A 23,634-nucleotide genomic window follows, 5' to 3' on the forward strand; every position below is an offset into this window, starting at 1 on the left:
TGATGTTTGATGATATAAAGTGTAGGCAGGACACAAATGCCATTAACACAAATATACAAATAAAACCTTAAGCATTAAAAGTATTGCAAATGTAAGCAATAGTAGGAGCTACTGAACTACAGAGGGAGAGAAGTCAATTATAGATCTAAAAAAAATTAACACTGCAGATTTTCCCTGAATGAGGATAAACAAATTACACTTACAATGAAGCAGTCACATGAAACATGCTTATGCCTTGTTATTCAAGGCAATGTAAGATCTTATTTTTAGAACTTCTAACCAAGAATACAAAAGCACATCAAGTCTTAAATTAGTATCCTACATTTTAAAAAGTGTTCCTATGTTAAAAATCTAATATTAGTACTAAAATATGGCATTCTTATTGTCCACAGAAGAAATAAGTGCAATGTCCAGAACCACCACCCAATAGCTCTTTCACAAATGCTTTCAGAAAATTAAAATAAACTGTTAAGTCATAGAAGTAGCCCTACCGTCAAATTGATCTTCTCCCTCCGTCATTAGTTCATCATCAGAGCAAATGCTCAGAACATTCACCAGCATTTCTGTTACTGAATCAAAAAAACCAAACACAATTTATTACAGACTGCAGAGGTTAATACTTTGATACACAGTTTGATATGGTAATACTGTTAAAATATAAGATACATACTATCAGCCTTCATAAGAAGAGCCATCCTGAATCAGGCCAAAGGCCCATCCAGTCCAGCATTCTGCCTCACGCAGGAGCCAACCAGGTGCATCTGGGTGGGTAGGGGTGTGTGTGTGTGTGTGTGTGTGTGTGTGACACAGAGAAAATGTGTGAGAAGTCGACAGATGAACTTCCATCCCCTTCAGTACACTTCTTCATTGAATGGAAGACCAAATTCAATTTGGTCAGACCAAAAGGTCCATCTAGTCCAGCACTGGCTCTAACTAGCTATCCAAATGTTTCTGGGAAGCTCACAATCAGGGCATGAGGGCAGCCCCTTCTCTGTACTGAGAAACTCATCAGAGCCATACTGCTTCTAAATATCAACATTCCATTGAGCTGTTGATAGGCCTAACCTCCAAGAATCTGAAAGATTGGCCCGGTTCAGATGTAACATGGAGCCGTGGGTCCAATGGTCTGTATGCGGACATTAGGGAAAACTGCTTCTCTGTAGTCAGCAAGACTGCAGAGAGACAGGGGAGCTGGTTATGCAGGCGTCCTTCTTCCCTGATGGACAGCCCACACAGCCAATTGGGCCAGAGTGAGGGAGGAGCTTCCTCCCTCAACTCAGGTTCCGTGGGGCCTAAACTGCGATGCCAGCATTCGGATGTAACACTGGGAAACTCCATTCTGACCAAAGTCCACTAGTCTTGATAGCTATAGGCTACCTCCAGGCTCAGAGACAAGATGCTTCTGAATACGAATTGCAGGGGAGCAGCAGCAGGAGAGAGGGCATGCTTTCATCATCTCATGCTTGTGGGCTTCCCAGAGGCATCTGGTGGGCCACTGTGTGAGAGGATCACAGTGAGAGAGACCCACGGTTTCCTCCACAAAGTTCCACTCTGACCAAAGGTTCAGAGTGGAGCTTGGCAAGGGGAACCGCGGGTTGCTTTCCTCCACAAACGCCATTTCCCTGAATTCAGACGTTCAGGTGAGAAAACTGGAGGTGAAGGGACTCCAGTTTCCTGTTATGTCTGAACCGGTCCAGAGAAATGTAACATTGTTTCTATGATCTTAAGGTAAACAGGTTGCTCACCTGTAACTTATAATCTCTGTGGGGATCCATGGTCACTCACAACTGGGTCTTCTGCGCCTGCACAGGAGGCCCACAGAAGAATCTATAGTTCTGTTTAGGTGCTCACTGGCCCTTTAAGGAGTAGTGATATTGGAGTCTACAAAGACGGCTGTAGAGTGCCTCCCTCTTCAGTTCCTGAATCGGCTGCTGCGAAGGGACAGATGACATTGAGAGATAGAGAAGACAGACAAGGCACAGCAGCACAGGTAGTAAACAGTTCATGTCAAGCTAGCAGAGGGGACAGCCGGGCAGGTGATGTGAGTGACCATGGACTCTCACAAAGATCATTACAGGTAAGCAACCTGTTTATCTCTGTAGGGATCCATGGTCCCTCACAACTGGGTGAGTGACTAGCTCCCGTAAAAAGGAGGTGGGTGCTAGCAGTTACAGTACTTTTTAAAAGACTGCCTGACCAAAATTGGTCTCTGAATCAAAACGCAAGTCCACAGTGTAGTGATGGACAAAGGGCAGATCCGAGGACCAGGTGGCAGGCCTGAAAATGTCCTTCATACTGATGTCCAACATGTGGGCAGCTGAGGTAGCCACAGACCTAGTGAAATGCACCCAGAATTTGGAGGGCAGCTGAACGCCTTGCTTCTTATAACAGAAGAAAATCAGTTGCACCAGCCAGTTGGACAATCTTTGTCTAGAAATGGTGAAACCTCTACTAGCTCCTGCATAGGAAATGAACAGTTTGTTAGATCATCTGAATGCCTTTGTGCAATCCAGAACATAAAGGAGACACCTGTGGACATATAGGGCATGCACAGAATGCTCGAGAGGCGTAGATGGGTCACAGAAGAATGCAGGCAACACAATGTCCTGATTGACATGAACATCCAAAACAATCTTAGGGCAAAAAGCAGGATCCAGATGCAGAACCAACTTGTCTGGGTAAAATTTAGTATATGGGGAATCAGCCCTTAGAGCCGTGAGTTCACTTACACGTCATGCAGACGTGATGGCCACAAGGAAGGCTGTCTTTAAGCACTACAGCTTCAAGGAGGCTGACATCAGCTGTTCAAAGGAGGCCTCTGTAAGCATGGACAGTACAAGTAAGAGACTCCAAGGTTCAACTAGTGCCCACACTGGGGGGGCGGGGGTACAGGTTGTTAACTCCTTTCAAAAAATGTTTAGAGTCAGGGTGGAAAAAAATCGACTAGCTGCTCCAGCCCAGGTGGTGAGCCAAGATGGCAGCAAGGTGAACCTTAAGGGAGGTGTTGGAGAGATCCAAACCCTTGAAAGACGCGAGTAGAGAAGTATTTGGCGTATCGGAGCCTGAAGTGGGTCAAAGCCTTTAAGCCAGGCCTGCTCAACATGGGCCCCCCAGCTGTTCTTCGACTACAACTCCTATAATCCCCAGCCAGAGTGGCCAATAGCCAGGGATTATGGGGGTTGTAGGCCAACATCTGCAGGAGGGCCAAAGTTGAGCAGGCCTGCTTTAAGCAGACACATAGGACGTGAAACGCTTCCATTTGCACACATAGTCACGTCTCATAGATGCCTTTCTCTTATTTAACAGGATCTCGTCTAAATATTCAGCCTCAACACTGTCGGCAAGAGTGTCCGAAGCGCATGGTGTAGGACCAGACCCTGTCTCTTGTGAGAAGGCCCTATCAAGTGGATGGCGAAGGTAAGAGTCCTTGCATAATCAAAAGAGAGCCAGGAACCAGGGTTGCCTGGGCCAGCAGGGGCAGTCCAGGATGCACTGTGTGTGCTCTTGCAGTATCTTCCCCACCACTCTGGACATTAGTGGAAAGGGAGGGAAGAGGTAATACAGCCTGTCCTTCCATTGTAGCTGGAAGGCATCCCCTAGGGCAGGGATCCTCAACGTTGGGCCCCCAGATGTTCTTGGACTTCAACTCCCATAATCCCCAGCCAAAGGCCACTGGGCCTGGGGATTATGGGAGTTGAAGTCCAAGAACATCTGGGGGCCCAACGTTGAGGATCCCTGCCCTAGGGAGTTCGGGCCGATGCTCGCCCCAGAACAGAACAGAGGACACTTCGCATTTTGTGCAGTGGCAAATAGGTCAATGGCAAGGACACCCCAGGAGTCAAACACATCTGTCAGGACCAAGCCATTCAATTCCCAAGTCATGGAGGGTAGAGAAAAAGAAATCTCAGCTAAGGGAGTCAGCCAAAATGTTATCTTCTCCCTTGAAATGTATTGCCATGGGAAGGATATCAGATCTCACAGATGCAATGCAAGGTTATTCAGGGATTTGGATACAATGCCCCCCTGATGGTTCAAGTAGGCGATAGCAGTAGTATTATCGATATGGACCTGAACCACTTGGCCCTGGATGACAGGTAGGAATGCCTTGGAAGCAAGGAAAACTGCTAGGAGTTCTAAAAAGTTAATATGGAGCTCATGTTGCTGGGAGTTCCAAAAGCCCCGTGCCTGTTGCCTGAGGGAAGACGGGAAAGCGATCACCATGGAGAAAATGGCCTGGATGCGTTCTACACATAAGTATGCATGCTTCTCGCTGGTATCCAGGATTGCACAGATGTACTGGATGTCATGCTGGGGGGTCAGAACAGATTTCTTTGGATTGATACTGAACCCCAGATCTGCCAGGAGAGAGAGAGAGAGTAAGTTGCAGGTTAGACAACAGGGTGGATTCTTCCCTAGCCGTGATAAGCCAGTCATGTACACAGGGGAGCACAGAAAAACCCTGTATGTACAGATAGGCAATGGTGGGATGGTCGCCATGCACTTAGTGAAAACTCTAGGGGTGGTACAAAGGCCAAATGGGAGCACCTTGTACTGGTACACCATAGAAACTGGTGATGCCAAGGCCTTATGGTGATGTGGAAGTAGGCATCCTTTAGGTCTAGGGACACAAACCACTCCTCTTCCCACAACAATGGGAGAATGGATTGCAGGGAGATTATGCGAAACTTGGAAGTTTTGACAAACTTGTTCAACTCTCTCAAGTCCAGGATGGAACGGATCCTGCCATCATGCTTAGGAACCTGGAAGTATCTGGAATAATAGTTGGAATGCATGGAAGAAGATGGAACTGGTTCTATGGCATCCTTCTGGAGCAGCGAAGAAACCTCTTCTTCAAGGATAGGAGTTGAGTGGGTGTATTTTATGCCCGCATGGGTGGGTAGAGACAGTCAGAGTCAAATTCAATAGCATTGCCATTGGCCACTATGTATAATATCCATGAGTCTGATGTTATCTGAGGCCAGGAAGGAAGGAAGGAAGGGAGCCAGACGGATAGAGGCTGAGGTAATGGGGGTAGATACTTCTAGGTCCTCATCATTAAAAGGACTGCTTGGACTGGTCCTGAGGCTTTGATTTTTGTTGGCCCTTCTGGCGCTGATGGAAGGAGCACCTAGAGTACTGCCTAGACCCTCATCTGAAACCTCCTATGTCTTGGGAAGGCTGAGGCTGGTACTGCTGCTTGTAACCAGGGCGGGTACCTGTGTTGGAAGGATGAGATCTGAGAATGAGTGAAAGTCTTAGCAGTATAACTAGACTTTTTCAGTTTCTCCATCGTCTTGACCATGTCCAAGAAGAGCCCCTCGCTGAACGGCAGATTTTCAATTTTATCCTTCATGCCTGGCTCCAGAGGAGTGGACCTGAGCCAGGCAGGGGGACAAAGAGCGACTGACCCAGCCAGCCCCTTGGACTCTGCTTCCGTCAGGTGCTTGGCTGTCGTCAGGTGCTTCCGTCAGGTGATGCCTGGTAAGATCAGCAGACTTGGAGAGTGTCAATAGGAATTTGGCCCTAAAGGGCTCAGGAAGATCAGCAATGTGTCCCAGAGGGACTGCTGATACCTGGCCATGCAGGCCAAGAAGTTGGCAACTTTAAGGGAAAGACAAGCAGAGGAGTAGAACCTTCTTGCCAAAGAGCCCAATTTCTGGCCTGCCTTACCCACTGGTGCTGAATATTTCCATGTCCACTTCACTTGCAATGCACAGTAAGGCATGTTGGAAGAGCACCATGGAGACGCATTGATTTCTACAGCCTATATTTTTGGAAGTCATATGGCAATACTGGGGAATTGTAGAGAGCGGAAATGTTTCCTCACCCTCAAATGCGGTGGATCAAAAGCCCCTGGGGAGCTGTTATAGTCCAGGGGGTCCCTAGGAATACAGGAAGCTGAAAAGTGTAAGCGCTCCCTCCAGGGCACAGCCAATGGGCAATTTGAGGTGGAAAGGCCACCCACAGGGCTCTTAGGAATAAGCACAGGCGAGCTGGGTTCATCAGTGCCAAGACTATGGGATAAGGTGAAACCTTTGCAAGTGCAGCCTGAGGGTGTTGCATTAGCAGAGCCAAGCAGGCGCTCCAGTTCCTTCCGAAGTAGGTTTGCCAGCACCAGAGAGTCCAAAGAAGGTGTAGCAGGCTGCAATGGCGAAAGGCGGAGAGGAGACTGGGCAGGTGCTGATCCATGGGAGATGATGATGGACGAAGGTGGTGTTGAATAAACAGGTGAGAAATGGGGAGCAGTCGTATTGCCACTGAGAGAGACCAGCACTATTGACGTTGGGGCCAAGGTCATCGATCCTGGTGAAGACAAGAGCCTTGGGTTCAGAGCAGCAGATGTTGATGCCAAAACATGAGGCACATGCATCGAAGATGTTGAACACCTCGGAGCCAGAGGAGCAGGAATCAACACCAGCGGGGTTGATGCTGAGCGCACCAATGCTGAGGAATTTCCTGATGTGCTTAAGTTCCTCAACGCTGAGGGAGACAGAACCAAAGCTCTTGCTATCGGAGACTTGGAAGAGGATGAAGGCAGAAGAAAAAATGAAGTGGCCAGCTGCGCTGTGAAAGGTTACGGGGTCTTGATGCAAGGCAAAGCCGGTGAGCATCAAAACTGGTACTGAGATTGAAGCATGCTTCTCATGCTTTTTGTGTGGCTCTCCCATGGATAAGCGGTATTGGCTGTGCTTATGTTTCTGGGTGTGCTCTCAACCTCTCTCCACAGACTTCTTAAAGTCCGAACTTGCAGACACGGTGAAAGTGGACGGGGTCAGCGCCGAGATGGGCACCGATGGTGCCAGAGGCTAGGCCACACAGTTTTCGGTGGCGACAGTAGGCTCAACCTTGTAGAGGTCAGAGAATATTTTCATACAAAGAGGCTTTCAGTCATAGTTCCCTGCTTAAACCGGTCTTTTTCTTAAAAGACAAACAGACCTTGCTGGTTTATGATTATACCCCAAACTTATGAGGCAGTCAGCATGGCCATCAGAGGAGGGCATAGTGCCCCTGGAGGTCGCACACCTTTTAAAACTTTTAGGAGCAGATATAGCCAAGTCCAAAAACCTATCTGAGGTCAGCCAAATCAGAGATAAAATGCCAAGTCCAGAAACACAAGTCAAAGACTAGTTAAAAATAGTCCAAGGTCAAACAATCCGAATAGAGCATTAAATCCGAGAGACAGAAGAATAATAAAAAATACAGTCCAGGTCAAAGCACAGGAGAGTCAGATAAAGAGTTGTCAGAAAAACAGTCCAAATGAAAAAAAGAAAACAGTTCAAATAACAATATTCACTTTCTCACAGTAACGAGGGAACAGGAGCAGATTCTTCAGGAGGCAGCACAAGCAGTGGACAAGAAGGAACTGAAGAGGGAGGCAATCTAGAGCTGGCTTTGTAGGCTTCAATATCACTACGCCTTAAAAGGGTCAGAGAGTGCCTAAACGGAGCTATAGATTCTTCCGCGGACCTCCTGTGCAGGTGCAGAAGCCCAGTTGTGACGGACCATGGATCCCTACAGAGATTAACTGTTTTAAAACCAAAATTTATTTATGCTTATCATAGCTACAATCAATCATTACACAAAGAATCTGTTGAAATATTATGTATATTTAAAGTATAGGAGGCCCTCATTATCCACAGACTCGCAGATCATGGTTTTACGTATCTGGTGTTGGGTTTTAGAGACCCCATTTCTTTATCCACAGGTAGAAAAATAGGCAAAATTCACCTATCTGTGGTTTTGAGTGGCCAGAAATGACCCCAAAGTGACTTCTGATGTAATTTCCGGACACCATTTTACAGTGGAGAGCCATTTTGTATGGCTATTTTGTTTTTGACAAGTATTTGCCCCAAAATTGACTGTTTTGGGGATTTGGAGGGCATTGCTGGAGAGCTGGAAATATGGAGAATAAGGTACAGAGTTTTCCTCCTCCTATTAATGGCCCCCTTGCTTTTTGGACACTCCTTTTTTGGTAGGAATCTAACCCTAGATTCCCATAGGGGTAAGGTTTTGTTATTCATGGTTTCTGTATTCATGCCTACAGGTGAGAACAGAATCCCCATGAATAACAAGGGCCACCTGCAATGCCCTCACTTTTTTGCATCAAGGATGGCTGCTTAATCTAAATATGCAGTTATAAACACAAATACAGAGAAAGCTTTCTGAAGATTTATAAATATGCAGCTCAACAATGCAAAGCAAAGCTATAGCACAACGGGAGATCTACCAAGTCAAACCTAGCCTAACCTCCTGTTTTTGCTGCCTGCCTGGGACCACAAACGCAGAGGGGTTGTCAAGCACTTGGCAGACCACAATACATAGTTAACAGGCTGTGTTTGCATGGGGGGGGGCACAAGTTGTGCATCTATAGGCACCTGTGATACAAACAAGATATCAACAAAATCATTATTTGGTTATTCTTAGGTAACTGTAACAGCAACACTGAGCAAGCAGCTTATAGTTTAACAACATATACTCATAGCTTTTACTTGTCAACACTTGTATACCTTTTTCTCCAACAAATGGCAATGACCATGTGAAAACATCCATAAAATTTGGCAACCAATAAGGATGCGGTGAACAGTTGAACTGCCGAATATTCATAACATTGTTTTCATATTTTAATACAGCAGCTGTAAAAAAGATTCAGAGATTAGCTGTTTTATCTGAATCAGTAATAAATGAAAACCTATTATCAAGCACATTTATTCCCCCTACCAATGTGACTTTTTCTAATATCCTGCAGATGTGACACAAAAACACTATGAGGCTGTTAAGATACAATGCCAAACTATGGTTTGGCGTTATAAGAACAAGCAGAAGTGAGCCCCTTGGTCTGTGAGCCTAATTGATAGGCAAGCACAAATCAGTCTACCTGTTTGGATGAAAACTAGAGTTTGTTATAAACAAGATCAGAAGTAATCACCAAGTGCAACAGATTGCACAGACTGTTCTTATAACACCACACAAAGGTTGGTATTACATCAAACAGCCCCCATAACTCTTCAAGAAGCTCAACCATGTTGTCACATGAAGGAGCTTTCAGGATGTGATCCTCTATGGCCCTCAAGAAGCATCATGTCCATTGGTCATTGCAAAAATTCTCAAAAGTATGCCAGCATTCTCTTTGGAAAATGCAATCTTTGGCAGAAACAACAGTCAAGGCTACACAAAGGTCAGATCTCCATTCTGCAAAAGATTAACTGCATCCTTGCTTTCTTGCATGACCTCAGCCTTGGTTTTCAGCAAAGAGCCACTGCAGCCATACTGGACCAAATGGATTCCACTGTAATCAGAGTGTACTGAGAGAGACCTTGGTGCCCCTCACTCAACATACATAAGGGTTGCTTTGCTTAACAACTAAATAGGCTCACACTCCTTAATATAGGGTACAGCCTATTCTGTTCAGAAATGAGAATGTTAACTCCTCCTGCCCTGAAGCAGTGGCTATCATAGGAACTAATCGTTCTGGTTGTCCTTTGGTCCTCGATCTCTCTCTCTCAAAAAAAAAGTTGCTTACATGAGAAACGTTCTTCATCTCCAACTTCAAAGATAAAGTCAGGAGGGGAGGTGTTCAGTGTTCCCTCTAACGCTTCCACATGCTCACAAATTATCTGATATCCACTCAGTTAATTTTAGATCCTGCTCAGGTTGAATCAGGAAGGTCCCACTATGAATGCACATGCATGCGCACTGCCTCGATATCGTTGCCCAGAACAAAACTCATTCCGCACACAGATGAAAAAAGTTAGAGAGAGGACATTGGTGGGGTTTGAGAAGACCCAGACCACCATGGTAGCCAACAGTGCCTGAGAGCAGTGGATCATGCACATCAAATCAGCAATGATCTCCATGAATTACAAGTTTACACAACACACTGCAGCTGCAAGAGTTTCAAGAAAAAGTGGGTATTGTGCTCTTTTGCCCAAGAGCACTTGATCGGAAAACCAAGAAAGGGTATGAAGACTGCCACCTGTGCAGAGCAAATCACAAGCATTTTATGCAAATAATGTCTCGAGTGAAAAGGTTTCAAAATGCTGGCTTGTCTACCAGGGGTGGGAGGGAATTTACTGGCTTCTCTATCAAGATCGGTGGGGGTTAATTTTTGCTAAAAAAAATAATTAAAAAATAAATGGGAGAAAGTTACTTCATTAGTGCTGAAAAAATACTCAGAAAATAATTTGAATCATGTGAATATACTTCCATCTTTTTCAGGACATCAGCTTTGGGTTCAATATATCATAAACATGCTTTCAAGCATGAATGTTAATACTTAATAAACAGTTTCCCCCCCAATTTGCCCAGTTACCCCTGCTAACTGGGCAAAGAGGCACCTTTTGCTGTGGTGATTCTCTTTATTTAGCAGGGGGAGAGTAACTGGCCCTATCCACCCCCAGCACAGTACTCCAGTGACTGTTGCTGGTGTGTGTCTTATGTTTCTTTTTAGAATGTGAGCCCTTTGGGGACAGGGAGCCATCTTATTTGTTGTTTCTCTTTGTAAACCACCCTGAGCCATTTTTGGAAGGGCGGTATAGAAATCGAATAATAATAATAATAATAATAATAATTCATATTATGGCCACTGACTTCCATTTGTGCTTGTGAGTGGGATACATATTATAGATTATAGCAACAATGTGGATGTATGGAATACAAAACCATTCCCCAATGACAGAAACAGATATATTTATTAATACTTTTAACCAAGGAACACATTCTATAATTTAGTCACCCATCTCAATGATTTGGGATTTGTATGAAATAGTTATCCGAAGAATAATTGATTATTTACTGTCAATTACCTTTAACAACTAAATAAAAGTTTTACATATTTCTTAGCAATACAGTCTTACCTTTATTATTGTACACATCCAAATAATTAGGTGCCGAAAAAATGGTTATTAATGATGGGAAGCCTGTTGTCTGACTTTTCCTGTACATTCTATAACTATAAAGAAAGAAAAATTGACTTTGCATCAAAAGAGAACTGGCAATTCTAAAACTTTTACTGAATAGTTCTATCATAGGAAGCAGAATACTCACCCTGCATCTTGTGCTTCATGAGCTCTGATAATGGACAATAAATTATTATTCTGCAAAAATTCACAAACTGCAGGATAGCTGTGAAATAAAACAACTATGAGCAAAATTGATTTTTTTAATGTAATAATTTATCAATACAATCTATATTTATTTTTACCTATAAAAATAGGAACATCCTCTGACTGTATTGTGGCTGAAATGCTCTTGTGATTTTTCATTTCCAAAGTCTTCTGAGGGATCCGACCACAATAAGTCACACATTGGTCCAAATGCTGGGGGCTCTTTGAATCTATCTAACTGTTTAAAAGGAAAACACGAAAAGTAATCTTTGAAATGTCCATTTTATTTCTCTCCCTCCCCTCTCAACACATACATTTAAGTAGTCCCACTGAAATTAAAGGGACAAATTAGTAATGTTTAACTTGTCCGATTAATTTATATGGGAGTACTCATGAATAAGTTAATCTGGCTGTCAGCCATTATATTTTGGTTTTTATATTACTGGTTTTGGTGGGGGGGTTAGTTTGCTTTAAAAGAAAGCTGCATTAAATCCCCAGGTTTAGAGGCAGCATACTGTATGCATACAAGGAATGATAATAGTCATCACTCCCTGCTCATGAACTACCAAAGGCATCTGGCTAGCCATTGTTAGAAAAATAGTATAGACTAGACTGGTCCCTTCCCCATTAGACCTAGCTGACAGGGAACCTATGAGGAGATAGTGGGTATCTGTTGAGTGTACTACCTATGCAATAAACAATATCTTCTATTTACATATATTCTGCCTGTGATAAAGGTTAGCATTTCACTAAAAAGAGAAATGTACCTTTAGATCCAGAAAGGAATAACAGCTATCATCTCCTTTGTTACCTTAGACACTTTGGTTTGGAGTTTTACCACACTGGGACAATTTATCAACAGTGAACCAAGTCTTTCCCTCTTGCCTCTGGACGTTTAGCACTTTTAATACATATTATACAAGTACCCTTTAAATATATTTTATAAAGTTTTCAAGAGTGACAAGCTAACACAACTTACAGCAGCTTCCTTTTAAATTTGCACACACAGTTTAAAAATATGAAGCGCTCCAGTTATTCCTAGTTATAAAAAGATAATATACACTCTAGTTTTGCTCACCACATTATCATTTAGAGCAGGCCTGTGCATTTATTTGACTCTGAATAGTCAAACCAAATAAGTCACACAACCCATCCGGCACCAACACACCTCCACACAGGACCCAAATCTCTCACCGACTCCCTATCAATTCTAAGGACCTCTTAAGAAGCACAGGACCCCACTTAATAGGGGCCATGAGCTTAAGCAGGGTAAGAACTACACCTCCCAGTGCTCCTTGCACACCATCCAAGATGGCACTGAAATGCAGCAGGGTTCTGTGCTCCTTAATGAATCCTCAGAACCAGTAGGGAGTTTGCGAGTGAGTTGGGTCCCATGTGTGTTGGGACTGCACAGATTTGGCTTCAACTATTCAGAGCCAAATAATTACATGGGCCTAATTTATAGTATAAATAACCAATTTGTTGTGTTATAGATTCCCCTCTTTTAATAAAAAATGTCATATGGAATTATTTATAGAGTAAATGCAAATTATCCACCCTCTCCTCTATTTCTTTCCCAAGCCCTACATTAACGCTATAGTTTTTCAACTTTTAAAACAACATAATTGCTCCTATAAATCTGAAATGCAGGAAATATAAGAGGCAATAAATACTGATTGAAAATAATGTATTCTTATACTTGACATGCTTTTTCAAGAAAGATTACATTACTACATTTCTTGTCATTTGAGTGCTGTATCCTCATTGTGTGCCACACTAAATATTCAATATATAACTGCTACATATACTAAATGTTTTATAGAAATATTTGAGTAGAATCACATTTTTGTTTTTTTAAAGCACTTGTATGTCAGTCCATGAGTGCTGATTATCCCAAATAAAATATTTTTTAAAATTCTATTTGAAAATCTCCCTTGCAAATATGTGATTTGGTTTTGGTCTGTTGGCTAATAAAGGACAAGAAAAGAATCAGCCTAACATTCAACACACATAAACCCGCAACACACCAATTCTTTTCTAAGAACAGAAATACTTACCCTCCTAATATCATCTATTGTATTTATTTCTGGAGACAGACCACCATGGACACAAAGAAACTGTTGGTTTAGAAGTGCAGCAAGAGGGAGACAATCGAAAGCTTCCATGCAAGCATCATAGACTCTTTCAGAATATTTTATTTTACCTATAGAGGCAGAAGGGAAACTAGTATCACATAACCTACATTTGGTTGCAACAACAGGCTAGCATTTGTAGGAGCATTTGAAAAACAATGGAACAATAGTTTGTGTTGATAATTTGATGAGTATCACGGTGGTTTTTTTAAAACAAAGAAAACTCTCTGGCAAAGCACATTTTATTTGATTAACAAGTTGACAATCTGGTTGCTCGTATATACTGTAAAACATTCTACAAACAAGTTCACAAAAGTTACTATCCCATGAGTGGTTTTTGTGTGTGTGTGTGTTTTACTAGTACACACCATCTGTCATCTTAAATTCGTCTGTTCAAGCATAACTTTATTCTGTCAACTACCAATCAGATCTCATTAGTTCCCAAGGTCTTAAAAGAAGGATAATCAGCTAGTCATTTTTGAAAATATTAAGACTACATGAAGATGAATGCCTTCATCAAGAAATGACACTAGTATATATGTCACAGATAAGGTTGATCAATTGCCAGAAAAAATTTGGTGGCCTTTAAAGCATAGCTGCTCAAGCAACATGAAGTAACAATGAAAGGAACACTGGGAAACCTGCAAACAAACGCACTGTCCAGCAGACACTGCTGTGTGACAACGTTCAATTCTTAGCTGAGTCAGGGTAACATCTTGCCTGCATTCTTGAAAGATGCATTTGACCACACTGGTTTGAGCTCAAAGTGTTGTTTGTTGTCTGGATTCCCTACAGTTCTTACCACTATGCCCTCAATTTAAAACTGAAGATGCAGTAGTTTACCAAGTGGGATTTCTGTGAGCCTAATAGCAACACAGGTTGCCAACCTGGCAGCCAACTGAGGTGAAAAGACAACAAAAAGATTTGTCTGAGAAAGGAAATGCTGTCATCATACTATCATATCCTCTGCTAGTATTGGCAGTCATCCAAGGTGCAGCCCTAGTTAAGTCAACACTACAGGGCTGCATCATGCCCTAGATACCACTCAAACACAACTGGAGCAATGCAGAAATATGTTTTTAAAAGAAAAAACCCAATAACTAGACATTTAGAAGCAAGCAAGTGCTTTAGTAATACTTACATTCCTGCTTAAAAGTAAAATATTCTGTGAGGTGCCTACATTCATGGTTGCCTCTCAAAAGAAATAACGTGTTTGGGTACAGAATTTTCAGGACCCACAAATATAGCACACACTGTTGAAAAACAAAGACATCTAGTCATATGTGGTTAAATAAACAAACAGTTAATAAAATGGTTAACAGAGAAGACAACAAATTGATGCAGAATGTCATTTATCACATTAGTATCCTACCCTTCCTCGAAACACCTCAGAGTAGAGCACATACGAGGCTACTTGTGGAGATCTGGAAAGGAAAAACAGGTTGCTCACCTGTAACTGATTATCTAGCAGTGATCTGTTGATATCCATTAGAATGAGATCTGAGCCTACATGGAAGCCTCTTGGTGTGGACTACCACAGCTTCTTTTCAGCGCTTGCGCCCTGCCCCACATGACTACATGGCTATTTAAGGCAGGAGGAGCACAAGCACCTAAATTCCTTGAAGACCGCCATTCCTGCGACCTACTGTATAAGCAGGTGAGTTCCAGGAGAATACGTGCACACTACTACAGAGATTGGGAGGGTCTAATGGATATCAACGGATCACTACCAGATCATCAGTTACAGGTGAGCAACCTGCTTATATTTGCATTGTGATCCGTTGAATTTATTAGAATGAGTGTTTAAAGTTAGCTCCTTTAGGAGGAGGGAGCTGTAGTAGAATCACTGTAACACTCTTTTTAGGACACTTCTCCCAAAATTTGCCTCTGCCGCAGAACGCGTCAATGGCGTAATGTTTTATGAAGGACAGTTCAGAAGACCATGTTGCTGCTCTGCAAATGTCCTTAAATGAAATGCCTGACAGGTGAGCCGCTGAGGTACCATATGCCCTGGTTGAGTGCACTTTTATGGATTTTGGTGGCTGCACTTTTTGTAGCTTGTAAGACAATGGAATGAGTTCCACTAGCCAGAGGGACAACCTCTGCCTAGATAGCGCTAGACCTTGAGATCTGCCTTTAAAACAAATGAACAACTTATGGGCTTTGTCCTTGATAGGTAGAACAGAAGAGCCCTTTTGACATCTAAGGAGTGCAAGACTGTCTCAAGAGAGCTGAAGAAGGTAGGTAGTACTATATCTTGATTTATGTGAAAGTCTGTCACAAATTTTGGTAGGGAGGAAGGGTCAGGACATAGTAAGACCTTATCCTTATAGTAACATGTAAAAGGCACATCCATTCTCAATGTAGTAAGCTCGCTCACTTTGTGGGCAGTTGTAATAGCCACCAAGAAGGCTGTTTTTAATTAGACAAGTTTCAGGTCAGCTGTAGCCATAGGCTCAAAAGGTGGTTCTGTCTGGGCCAAAAGAACCACAGAGATATGCCATGGCTCTAGAGGTTGCTTAACCAGAGGATATAGGTTGGAGATACCCTTTAAAAAACTTTTGCAGCTGGGGTGGGAGAATACTGTTTTTCCATCCCATCCCGGGTGTTTTGCTGAGATAGCCACTAAGTGAACTTTAACGGAAACACCAGACAAGTCTGTTGTTTTTAACAAGGTCAGATATAGCAGGACCTCGCATACTGAAGCCTTAGATGGCCGGATGCCTCAAGAGGCCGCCTAAGCAGTGAAGCGCTTCCACTTACTCAAGTAGTACCTTCTGGGGAAAGGCTTTCTTTGGTTTAACATAATCTTGTTCAGAAGCCTATTCTCCATGCTGTTAACTTTAGAGTGGGAACTTCTGGGTGCAATACTCACCCACTGTATCAGGTTAGAAGACCCTGGAATGGAGGAAGTCTCCTGTACATGTTTTGACAGTCTGAGTAAATGAAGAAACCATGGTTGGCGAAGCTACCATGGAATGACGAGAATGCCCATTGCCTGGCTGGCTAGTAGATGGGCCACCACCCTGCTTATCAATGGTAGGAGAGGATACATGTACAACAGATATTGAGATCAGTCCAACTGGAATGCATCCCCCAAAGATTGAGGGTCTTCCTGCATTTCACACTGAGAGCTGTCGCAAATAGGTCTATTTAGGGGTATTCCCACACTCTGAATATTGGTAGCAGGTACTTGTTGCTTAGCTCCCACTCATGTCGTTTGTCTCTTGTGAGTGACTGAAATCACCCTCTAGAACATTCTCTGACCTTTTTATGTGAATTGCCACAGAAGTGATGCTGTTCCTGATGCACCAATGCCATATTTGCACATGCAACACACACAGCTATCTGGACACAATCCCCCCTCACCTGTTTATGTAGATGGTTGCTGTTGTATTGTCCAGTTGTACTTGAACAGTCCTGCCCCTGAGCATGGGCAGAAAAGCCTTCATGGTCTGGAATACTGCCAATAGCTCTAGGAAATTTATATGGAATTGCTGTGGTTGGCAACTCCACTGTCCCTGAACTACATTGCCATTGCAGTGACCAACCCCATCCCAACATGGAGGCATCAGTTGTCACCCAAACTGTGGGGGACTGCTATTGAAAAGGTACACCCCACAAAAGGTTTTCTCCTCGAGTCCACCCAGCCAAGGACTGAATGATCTGTTGTGGAACCAGAAATTTCTTCTGCTGGGGATCCACGTTCAGGCAGAAGCTGGATAAGAACCACAACTGGAAGACGACTGGAGCGCAAGTGGAGAAAGACTCGGCTCGAACCAGACAGATTACAACATAGAATGCATTTAAAGATCTATGCTCAGGCAATACATGTGGCAAAGAAGCTATTCATTTCTGCATGTAGTGTATCTGCAAGCTCACGACCAGGAGAGTTGTCCAGGGTTGTGAGAGGGCTATTATGTGCCCCTCCTCCCCAGAATCAGTATTTGGAACCATCAATTATCCACTGTGACATTTTCAATGATTTTTTTTTTAGACAAAATCTCTTGTATTCAGGCCGACTTAGACTCCACAATTATTGCAGTGTCTGATGCGGAGGTGTCCCGTGACTCATCTTGTGTGATTAGACTGGATCAGTTCCAGTTTGTGACTCCTGAGGATGTGGACAAGATGCTTGGGATGGTGCAGCCTACCACCTGTTTTCTTGACCCTTGCCCAACACTGCTTATACTATTTGGAAGGGGGGTTGTTGTAGAGGGCCTGGTAGAGATTATAAATGCTTCTCTGAGGGAGGGCAGGATGCTTCCTTGCCTTAAGGAGGCAAAATTAGAACTCTTTTGAAGAAGACTGCCTTTGATCCCTCAGAGTTAAGCAACTATAGGCCTGTCTCCAACCTTCCATGGTTGGGTAAGTGGATTGAGAGGGTGGTGGCCTCCCAGCTCCAGGCGGTCTTGGAGGAAAACCCATTTCAGGTGGGCTATGAGGTGGAGCCTGCCTTGGTCAGCCCGACTGATGATCTCCAATTGGGAATCCACAGAGAGAGTGTGACTGTAGGTCCTTTTGGATCTCTCAGTAGCTTTCGATATTATCGACCATAGTACCCTTCTGATGTATCTGAGGGGGTTGGGGATAGGAGGCACTGCTTTGCAGTGGTTCCGCTCCTACCTCTCAGGCAGGTTTCAGATGTTGTCCCTTAGAGATAGTAGTTTTTCACAATCTGAACTTTTGTATGGTGTCCCTCAGGGCTCCATATTGTCTCAGATGTTGTTTAACATCTACATGAAACCGCTGGGAGAGATGATCAGGGGATTTGGTGCAGGGCGTTATCAGTATGATTATGACACCCAAATCTGTTTCTCCATTTCAACATCGTTGGGAGAAGGCATAACCACCCTAAATGCCTGCCTGGAGACAGTAATGGGCTGGATGAAGGATAACAAACTGAGGCTTAATCCAGATAAGACGGAGGTACTCAGTGTGAGAGGTCGGAACTTGGGAGATGAGTTTGATCTGCCTGTTCTGGATGGGGTCACCCTTCCCCAGAAGGAACAGGTATGCAGTCTGAGGGTGTTTCTGGATCCCAACCTCTCTCTGGTTACCCAGGTTAGGAGGCGGCCAGAGGTGCCTTCTATTAGCTTTGGCTGATACACCAGCTGCATCCATTTCTTGAGATAAATGACCTCAAAACAGTGGTACATATGCTGGTAACCTCCAGGCTTGACTACTGCAATGTGCTCTATGTGGGGCTGCCTTTGCATATGGTCTGGAAACTGCAGCTGGTACAGAATACGGCAGCCAGCTTGGTCTCTGGGTCATCTCGGAGAGACCATATTACCCCTATATCGAAGGAGCTACACTGGCTGCCGACAAGTTTCCAGGCAAAATACAAGGTGCTGGTTATAACTTATAAATCCCTAAACAGCTTACGGCCCTGGGTATTTAAGAGAACATTATTAATTTTATTATTATTAACATTTATAGCCCACTCTTCCTCCAAAGAGCCCAGAGTGGTGTACTAAATACTTGAGTTTCTCTTTCACAACAACCCTGTGAAGTAGGTTAGGCTGAGAGAGAAGTGACTGGCCCAGAGTCACCCAGCTAGTTTCATGGCTGAATGGGGATTTGAACTCAGGTCTCCCTGGTCCTAGTCCAGCGCTCTAACCACTACACCACGCTGGTTCTCATAACATATTTGCTATGATTCCCACTGCCCATTAAGATCACCTGGAGAGGTTCGTCTACAGCTGCCACCAGCTCGTCTGGTGGCTACTCAGGGATGGGCCTTCTCCGTTGCTGCCCTGAGGCTTTGGAATAGGCGCTCCCTATTGAAATAAGAGCTTCCCCATCTCTGACAACTTTTTAAGTCAATTAAGACAAATTTGTTCATCCAGGCTTTTAATTGGATTTACAGTTTTAATACTTTTAACTTGTTTTAAGTTTTAAATTATTTTAATGTTTAAATTTTGTTTTGATTGCCTTTTTATTATGAACAGCTCAGATACTTAAGTTTTGGGCGCTATAGAAATTTGTTAAATAAATAAATAAACTGCAGTTTTCGCATTTTTAGATGTTTGTGGCGAACTGTTGTTTTGCAGGAAGCCATCAGGCCTAGGAGGCATTGGATCGGTTTCGCACACTGCAGTGGATTGGACTGGAACTGACATACCAGATCTGTTATGGCCTGGAATAGGTCCTGAGGTAAGTAAGCTCTGCCTTTCCTCGTGTCCATGACAGCCCCTATGTACAAGATTGTTTTCGCAGGGTCAAGATGCACCTCTTCCAGTTTACCTCTATTCCAAGGTCCTGGAGGAGATGCAGTAAGTACTGTATTTGATAATTTAACTCTTCTTTTCTCTTTGACGCAAGTAGCCAGTCATCCAGGAAAGGGTAAAGCGCCATCCCCGTGGTCCACAGGTGTGCCACCACCACGGCCATGCATTTTGTAAATACCCGGGATGGGGCAGTGCAGAGGCCAAATGGAAGAACCTGATACTGATAAACTGTTATCCCCACTGTGAATCTTCTCCATGGTTGTATCTGTCTGTTCAGGAGAACAGAGATCCATCTGTTCAGAGAACAGGCCTTTCCCATCAATTGGAAGACCTTCAATTCTGTCCTTCATATCAACTTGAAGAGACACAGAGCGAAGCCAAGCATGTCCCCTTAGGGTGATGGCGGAGTCAGAATCGAGAGCAAGAAGTACCTCCAAGTGTTTTGCGGTACTGAGCTGTTGCCTGGTAACTTCTGCTGATTTTAATAGCACTTTCTTAAAGTGTGCTTTAAACTCCTCTGGGGAGAGTGTCCAATTCCTGTCCTAAATTCTCCCAGAGGCAGTAATTATATTTTGCTGTGCATGCTGAATAGCTGGCAATCTTGACAGATAAATATGATGTTGAGTATACTTTTCTGCCTAAGACATCCAACTTCCAGCCCTCTTTGTCAGCAGGAGTGGTATAGCATCTACCTGACCTTGCAGAAGTTGCACAGTCTATAACTAAGGAGTTAGGTACTGGGTGCTTCAATAAGTAGGTGTTTTTCTGTTCTTGCACCTTGTAAAGCCCCTCCAGTCTTTTTGAAGTTGGGGTTGAAGTATGTGGCACTTCCCACGCTCATTGCACTGCTTTGGAGATCACTAGTAACAGAAGCAAAGCCACAGGGTGCAGTGACAAGGACTTGGCCATAAAATTAGATACCGGGTAATCCACAGTGGATAACTGGAACTTATTGTCCAAGCCCAGTGCGACAGCCATATCTTTAAGATGAATATGATAGGCTTTCATTTCCCCAGTTGGTGAAACGTGTGTTGGTGTAGCCACATCAGGAGAGAGATCTGGATCAATAGTTTCTGTATCAGACTCAAAATCTGAAGAACTGTGGTGACTTTGTTCAGAAGGAACCGATGAGGAGAGAGGCTGTTGATCCACTGGGGCTGGCTGAGTAGGAGTGGGCATCACTGGTTCCCACGGATCTGTTTGAATAGCTACTAATTGAAGTTGGAACCCTTTAGTCAGAGTCTGTTTTGTAGCTAAAACAGGTTCAGCTGGTGGTAAGACTGATGACATATGAGTTGTTGCTGCTGCCATCAACACCAGGGGGTGTATAGGCATAGTGGCGTCACCACCAGCCAGAGTAAACACAGGACGTGCTTGAGTTAGTGCACAGGAAGCCTTTGTTAGGAGATTCTGTTTATGGAATCCAGAAATTTTCCATGGTCTATCTTCCTCATAATCATACACTAGACCTGGAGAAGTCTGCCCAAATGATACAGTATGAGAGGGAGGAGAAGTGTGGTGAGTGAAACCACCAGTGTGCCACGCAGTCCAAGTTTCCAGCTGTGCAGCAGTCAAAGTGCAGGATGGGGTAGAAACAGGCTCTGTTGGTGGTAGGTGAGTTTCTCTTTCCGCAAATTGAGGGAAATTCCTGAAAGTTGAGGGGGTAGTAGCAGCAGAGTCCAGCATCGGTAACAGCAACTGGGCTGTATTATGTAGTTGATCCGTTCTGATTTTCATCCTCCTCGATTTTGAATGCAATCGGTACTCTACACTGAGGTGTTATAGCATCTCCTATTACTGGAGTATTTAAAGTTGAAACTGGTGCATTGGTTCTTGGCGTCGACGGGGATCTTATTGGCTTTGGCGCTGGGGACAAGGAGATTACATTTGGCATCGGAGGTGTTTCTGATGTCAACACTTGGAGAGATATCGGTGTCAAAGGTCTCTGCGTTGAGGGTAGATGCATCGATTCTGAGAGCACAATATGCTGTCTCGAAGTCTAAGTGGAGGCCAGCAAGACACTTGTAGATGGAATTATCGATGCAGGTGTTGGTACAGAATGATCTTGTCAGCGCCATCGGTGCCAAATCCTTCATTGTTGATGGCTTTGATGCTGACACAAACACTACCTTTTGCACCGATGACAGGGAAGCGGTCAATGTTGAGGTCTTTTTCTTTTTCTTGGCAGGTGCTGACACGTCTGCCACTATCTCCATGGTGCTTCGGCATCTGCCCTCGAACTAACTACTCTCAATGGCTGTGCCTCTTCCTTAGCTGGACCTGGGGGACTTAAATGTCATAGTAGAGAGCTGCCCTTAGACAAAGTTCTCTGTTTCACCAGGTCTGTTTAGAGAATGACTGGCAGACTTTACAAGTGGAGGTAACATGTGCCTCCCCCAAACAAAGTAAACATAAGTCATTCCCATCTTGTGAGTGTAATTTCAAGCTACATTTTCAGCAGCATTTGAAAGTCTTTTTCTCCATCCTTTTTTCGGAGCATTTGGGGAAGTCCACTGTCATTATCCACGCTCTGGTCCAAATCAAGCCTAAAATATCCGATCTATCATCTGAGCTGTAGGAATTTCCAAAAAACATAGTTGAACAACAGACCAAAGTCCAAATAATTTTTTTTAAAAAAGAACTTGCGAAGACATGGAACCAGAATGAAGGAGCCGCAGTGATGGAAGAACCAATCGCTACAGCGGTAGTAAAGGAACTGAAGTGCTTGCACTCCTCCTGCCTTAAAACAGCCACATAGTCATGTGGGGTGGGACTCAAGTGCTAAAAAGGAGCTGTGGTACTCCACACCAAGAAGCTTCTGCACAGGCGCAGAACCCATTCTAATGGATTCAACGGATCATGATCCAGATCTATATGTTATAAGGCAAGACAGGGTTCCTGTCTTGTTTGCCTCATAACACTAGTGCAGGAGGAGGAGCATATGCAGGAGAGGGCAGGCAACTGGGAGTGGAGTGTTCAACTCTTTCTCCACTGATTCTCCCCTGCACCCAAGTAGTTTTTCACCAATTTTTCTCCCACAGAAAAAAACCTGGCCATAAGAACAACCCAGCTAGATCAGCCCAAGGTTCATATAGTCCAGCATCCTGTTTCCCACAGTGGCCCAACAGATGCCTCTGGGAAGCCCATCGGCAAGAGTTGAAGGCATGCCCTCTCTCTGCTATTGTTCCCCTGCAAATGGTATTTAGAGGCCTACAGACATCAGACTAGCAGCCATTGATAGACCTGTCCTCCATAAATTTGCTTATGCCCCTTTTAATGCCATCACCAAGCTAGTGGCCATCACGAGAGAATTCTATAGATTAATTATGCAGTACTACTTATTCTTGGTCCTAAATTTTGTGGCTATCAGTTTTATGGAATGACTCCTGGTTCTAATGTTGTGAGAGAGGGATAAAAATTTAACTATGTCCATTCTCTCTACTGCATGCATAATTTTATACAGCTCTACCATGTATTCCCATAGTCATCTCTTTCCAAACTAAAAAGCCCCAGGTGCTGTAGCCTTGCCTCATAAGGAAGGTGCTCCAGGCCCCTGATCATCTTGGTTGCCTCCTTCTGCACCTTTCCCAGTTCTACAATGACCTCCTTAAGATAGTGACCAAAACTGTACACAGTACACAGTGCTCCAAATGTGGCCGCATCATAGATGTGTATAAGGGCATTATAATATTAACATTATTTGCAGTCCCCTTGCTATTGATCCCTAGCACGGAATTTGCCATTTTCACAGCTGTTGTGCACTGGGTCAACACTTCCAATGAGGTGTCCACCATGACCCCAAGATCTCCCTCCTGGTCCATCACCGACAGCTCAGACCTATCAGGGTATATGTGAAGTTGGGGCTTTTGCTGAATTTGCATCACTTTACACTTGCTTGCATGGGTCCGCATTTGCCACTTTGTCATCCACTTACCCAGTTTGGAGAAATCCTTTTGAAGACCCTCACAATCTGTTCTGAATTTCATTACCTAAATAGTTTAGTGTTATCTACAAATCTGGCCACTTTGGTGCTTACCTCAACTTCTAGATCATTTATGAATAAGTTAAAGAGCACTGGTCCCAGTACTGATCCCTGGGGAACCCCACTTCTTACTTCCCTCCATTGTGGATACTGTCCATTTATTCCTACTCTCTGTTTCCTGTGTT

The 23,634-nt window shown here is 43.8% G+C and overlaps 1 protein-coding gene across 15 annotated transcripts in view; it reads right to left on the reverse strand.

The window, feature by feature from the left end:
* PPP3CB (protein phosphatase 3 catalytic subunit beta) overlaps window positions 1-23,634 on the reverse strand; it is a 64,538-nt gene that overhangs the window by 16,863 nt on the left and 24,041 nt on the right. For 13 of the 15 annotated variants that reach the window (XR_008318979.1, XR_008318978.1, XR_008318977.1 and 10 more), the window contains 7 exons: window positions 14,376-14,487; window positions 13,160-13,305; window positions 11,201-11,340; window positions 11,044-11,121; window positions 10,854-10,948; window positions 8,508-8,633; window positions 492-569 (listed from right to left, as the gene is read on the reverse strand). Coding sequence is in view for 11 of the 15 variants with exons in the window: in XM_053306663.1 (XP_053162638.1) it covers window positions 492-569; window positions 8,508-8,633; window positions 10,854-10,948; window positions 11,044-11,121; window positions 11,201-11,340; window positions 13,160-13,305; window positions 14,376-14,487 (775 nt within the window). In the remaining 4 variants the exon portion in view is untranslated. The remainder of the gene's footprint in view (window positions 1-491; window positions 570-8,507; window positions 8,634-10,853; window positions 10,949-11,043; window positions 11,122-11,200; window positions 11,341-13,159; window positions 13,306-14,375; window positions 14,488-23,634) is intronic. The other 2 variants (XM_053306665.1, XM_053306668.1) reach the window with 2 other exon arrangements.

This window comes from Hemicordylus capensis, chromosome 3, assembly GCF_027244095.1.
Source record: "Hemicordylus capensis ecotype Gifberg chromosome 3, rHemCap1.1.pri, whole genome shotgun sequence".
NCBI lineage: Eukaryota > Metazoa > Chordata > Lepidosauria > Squamata > Cordylidae > Hemicordylus > Hemicordylus capensis.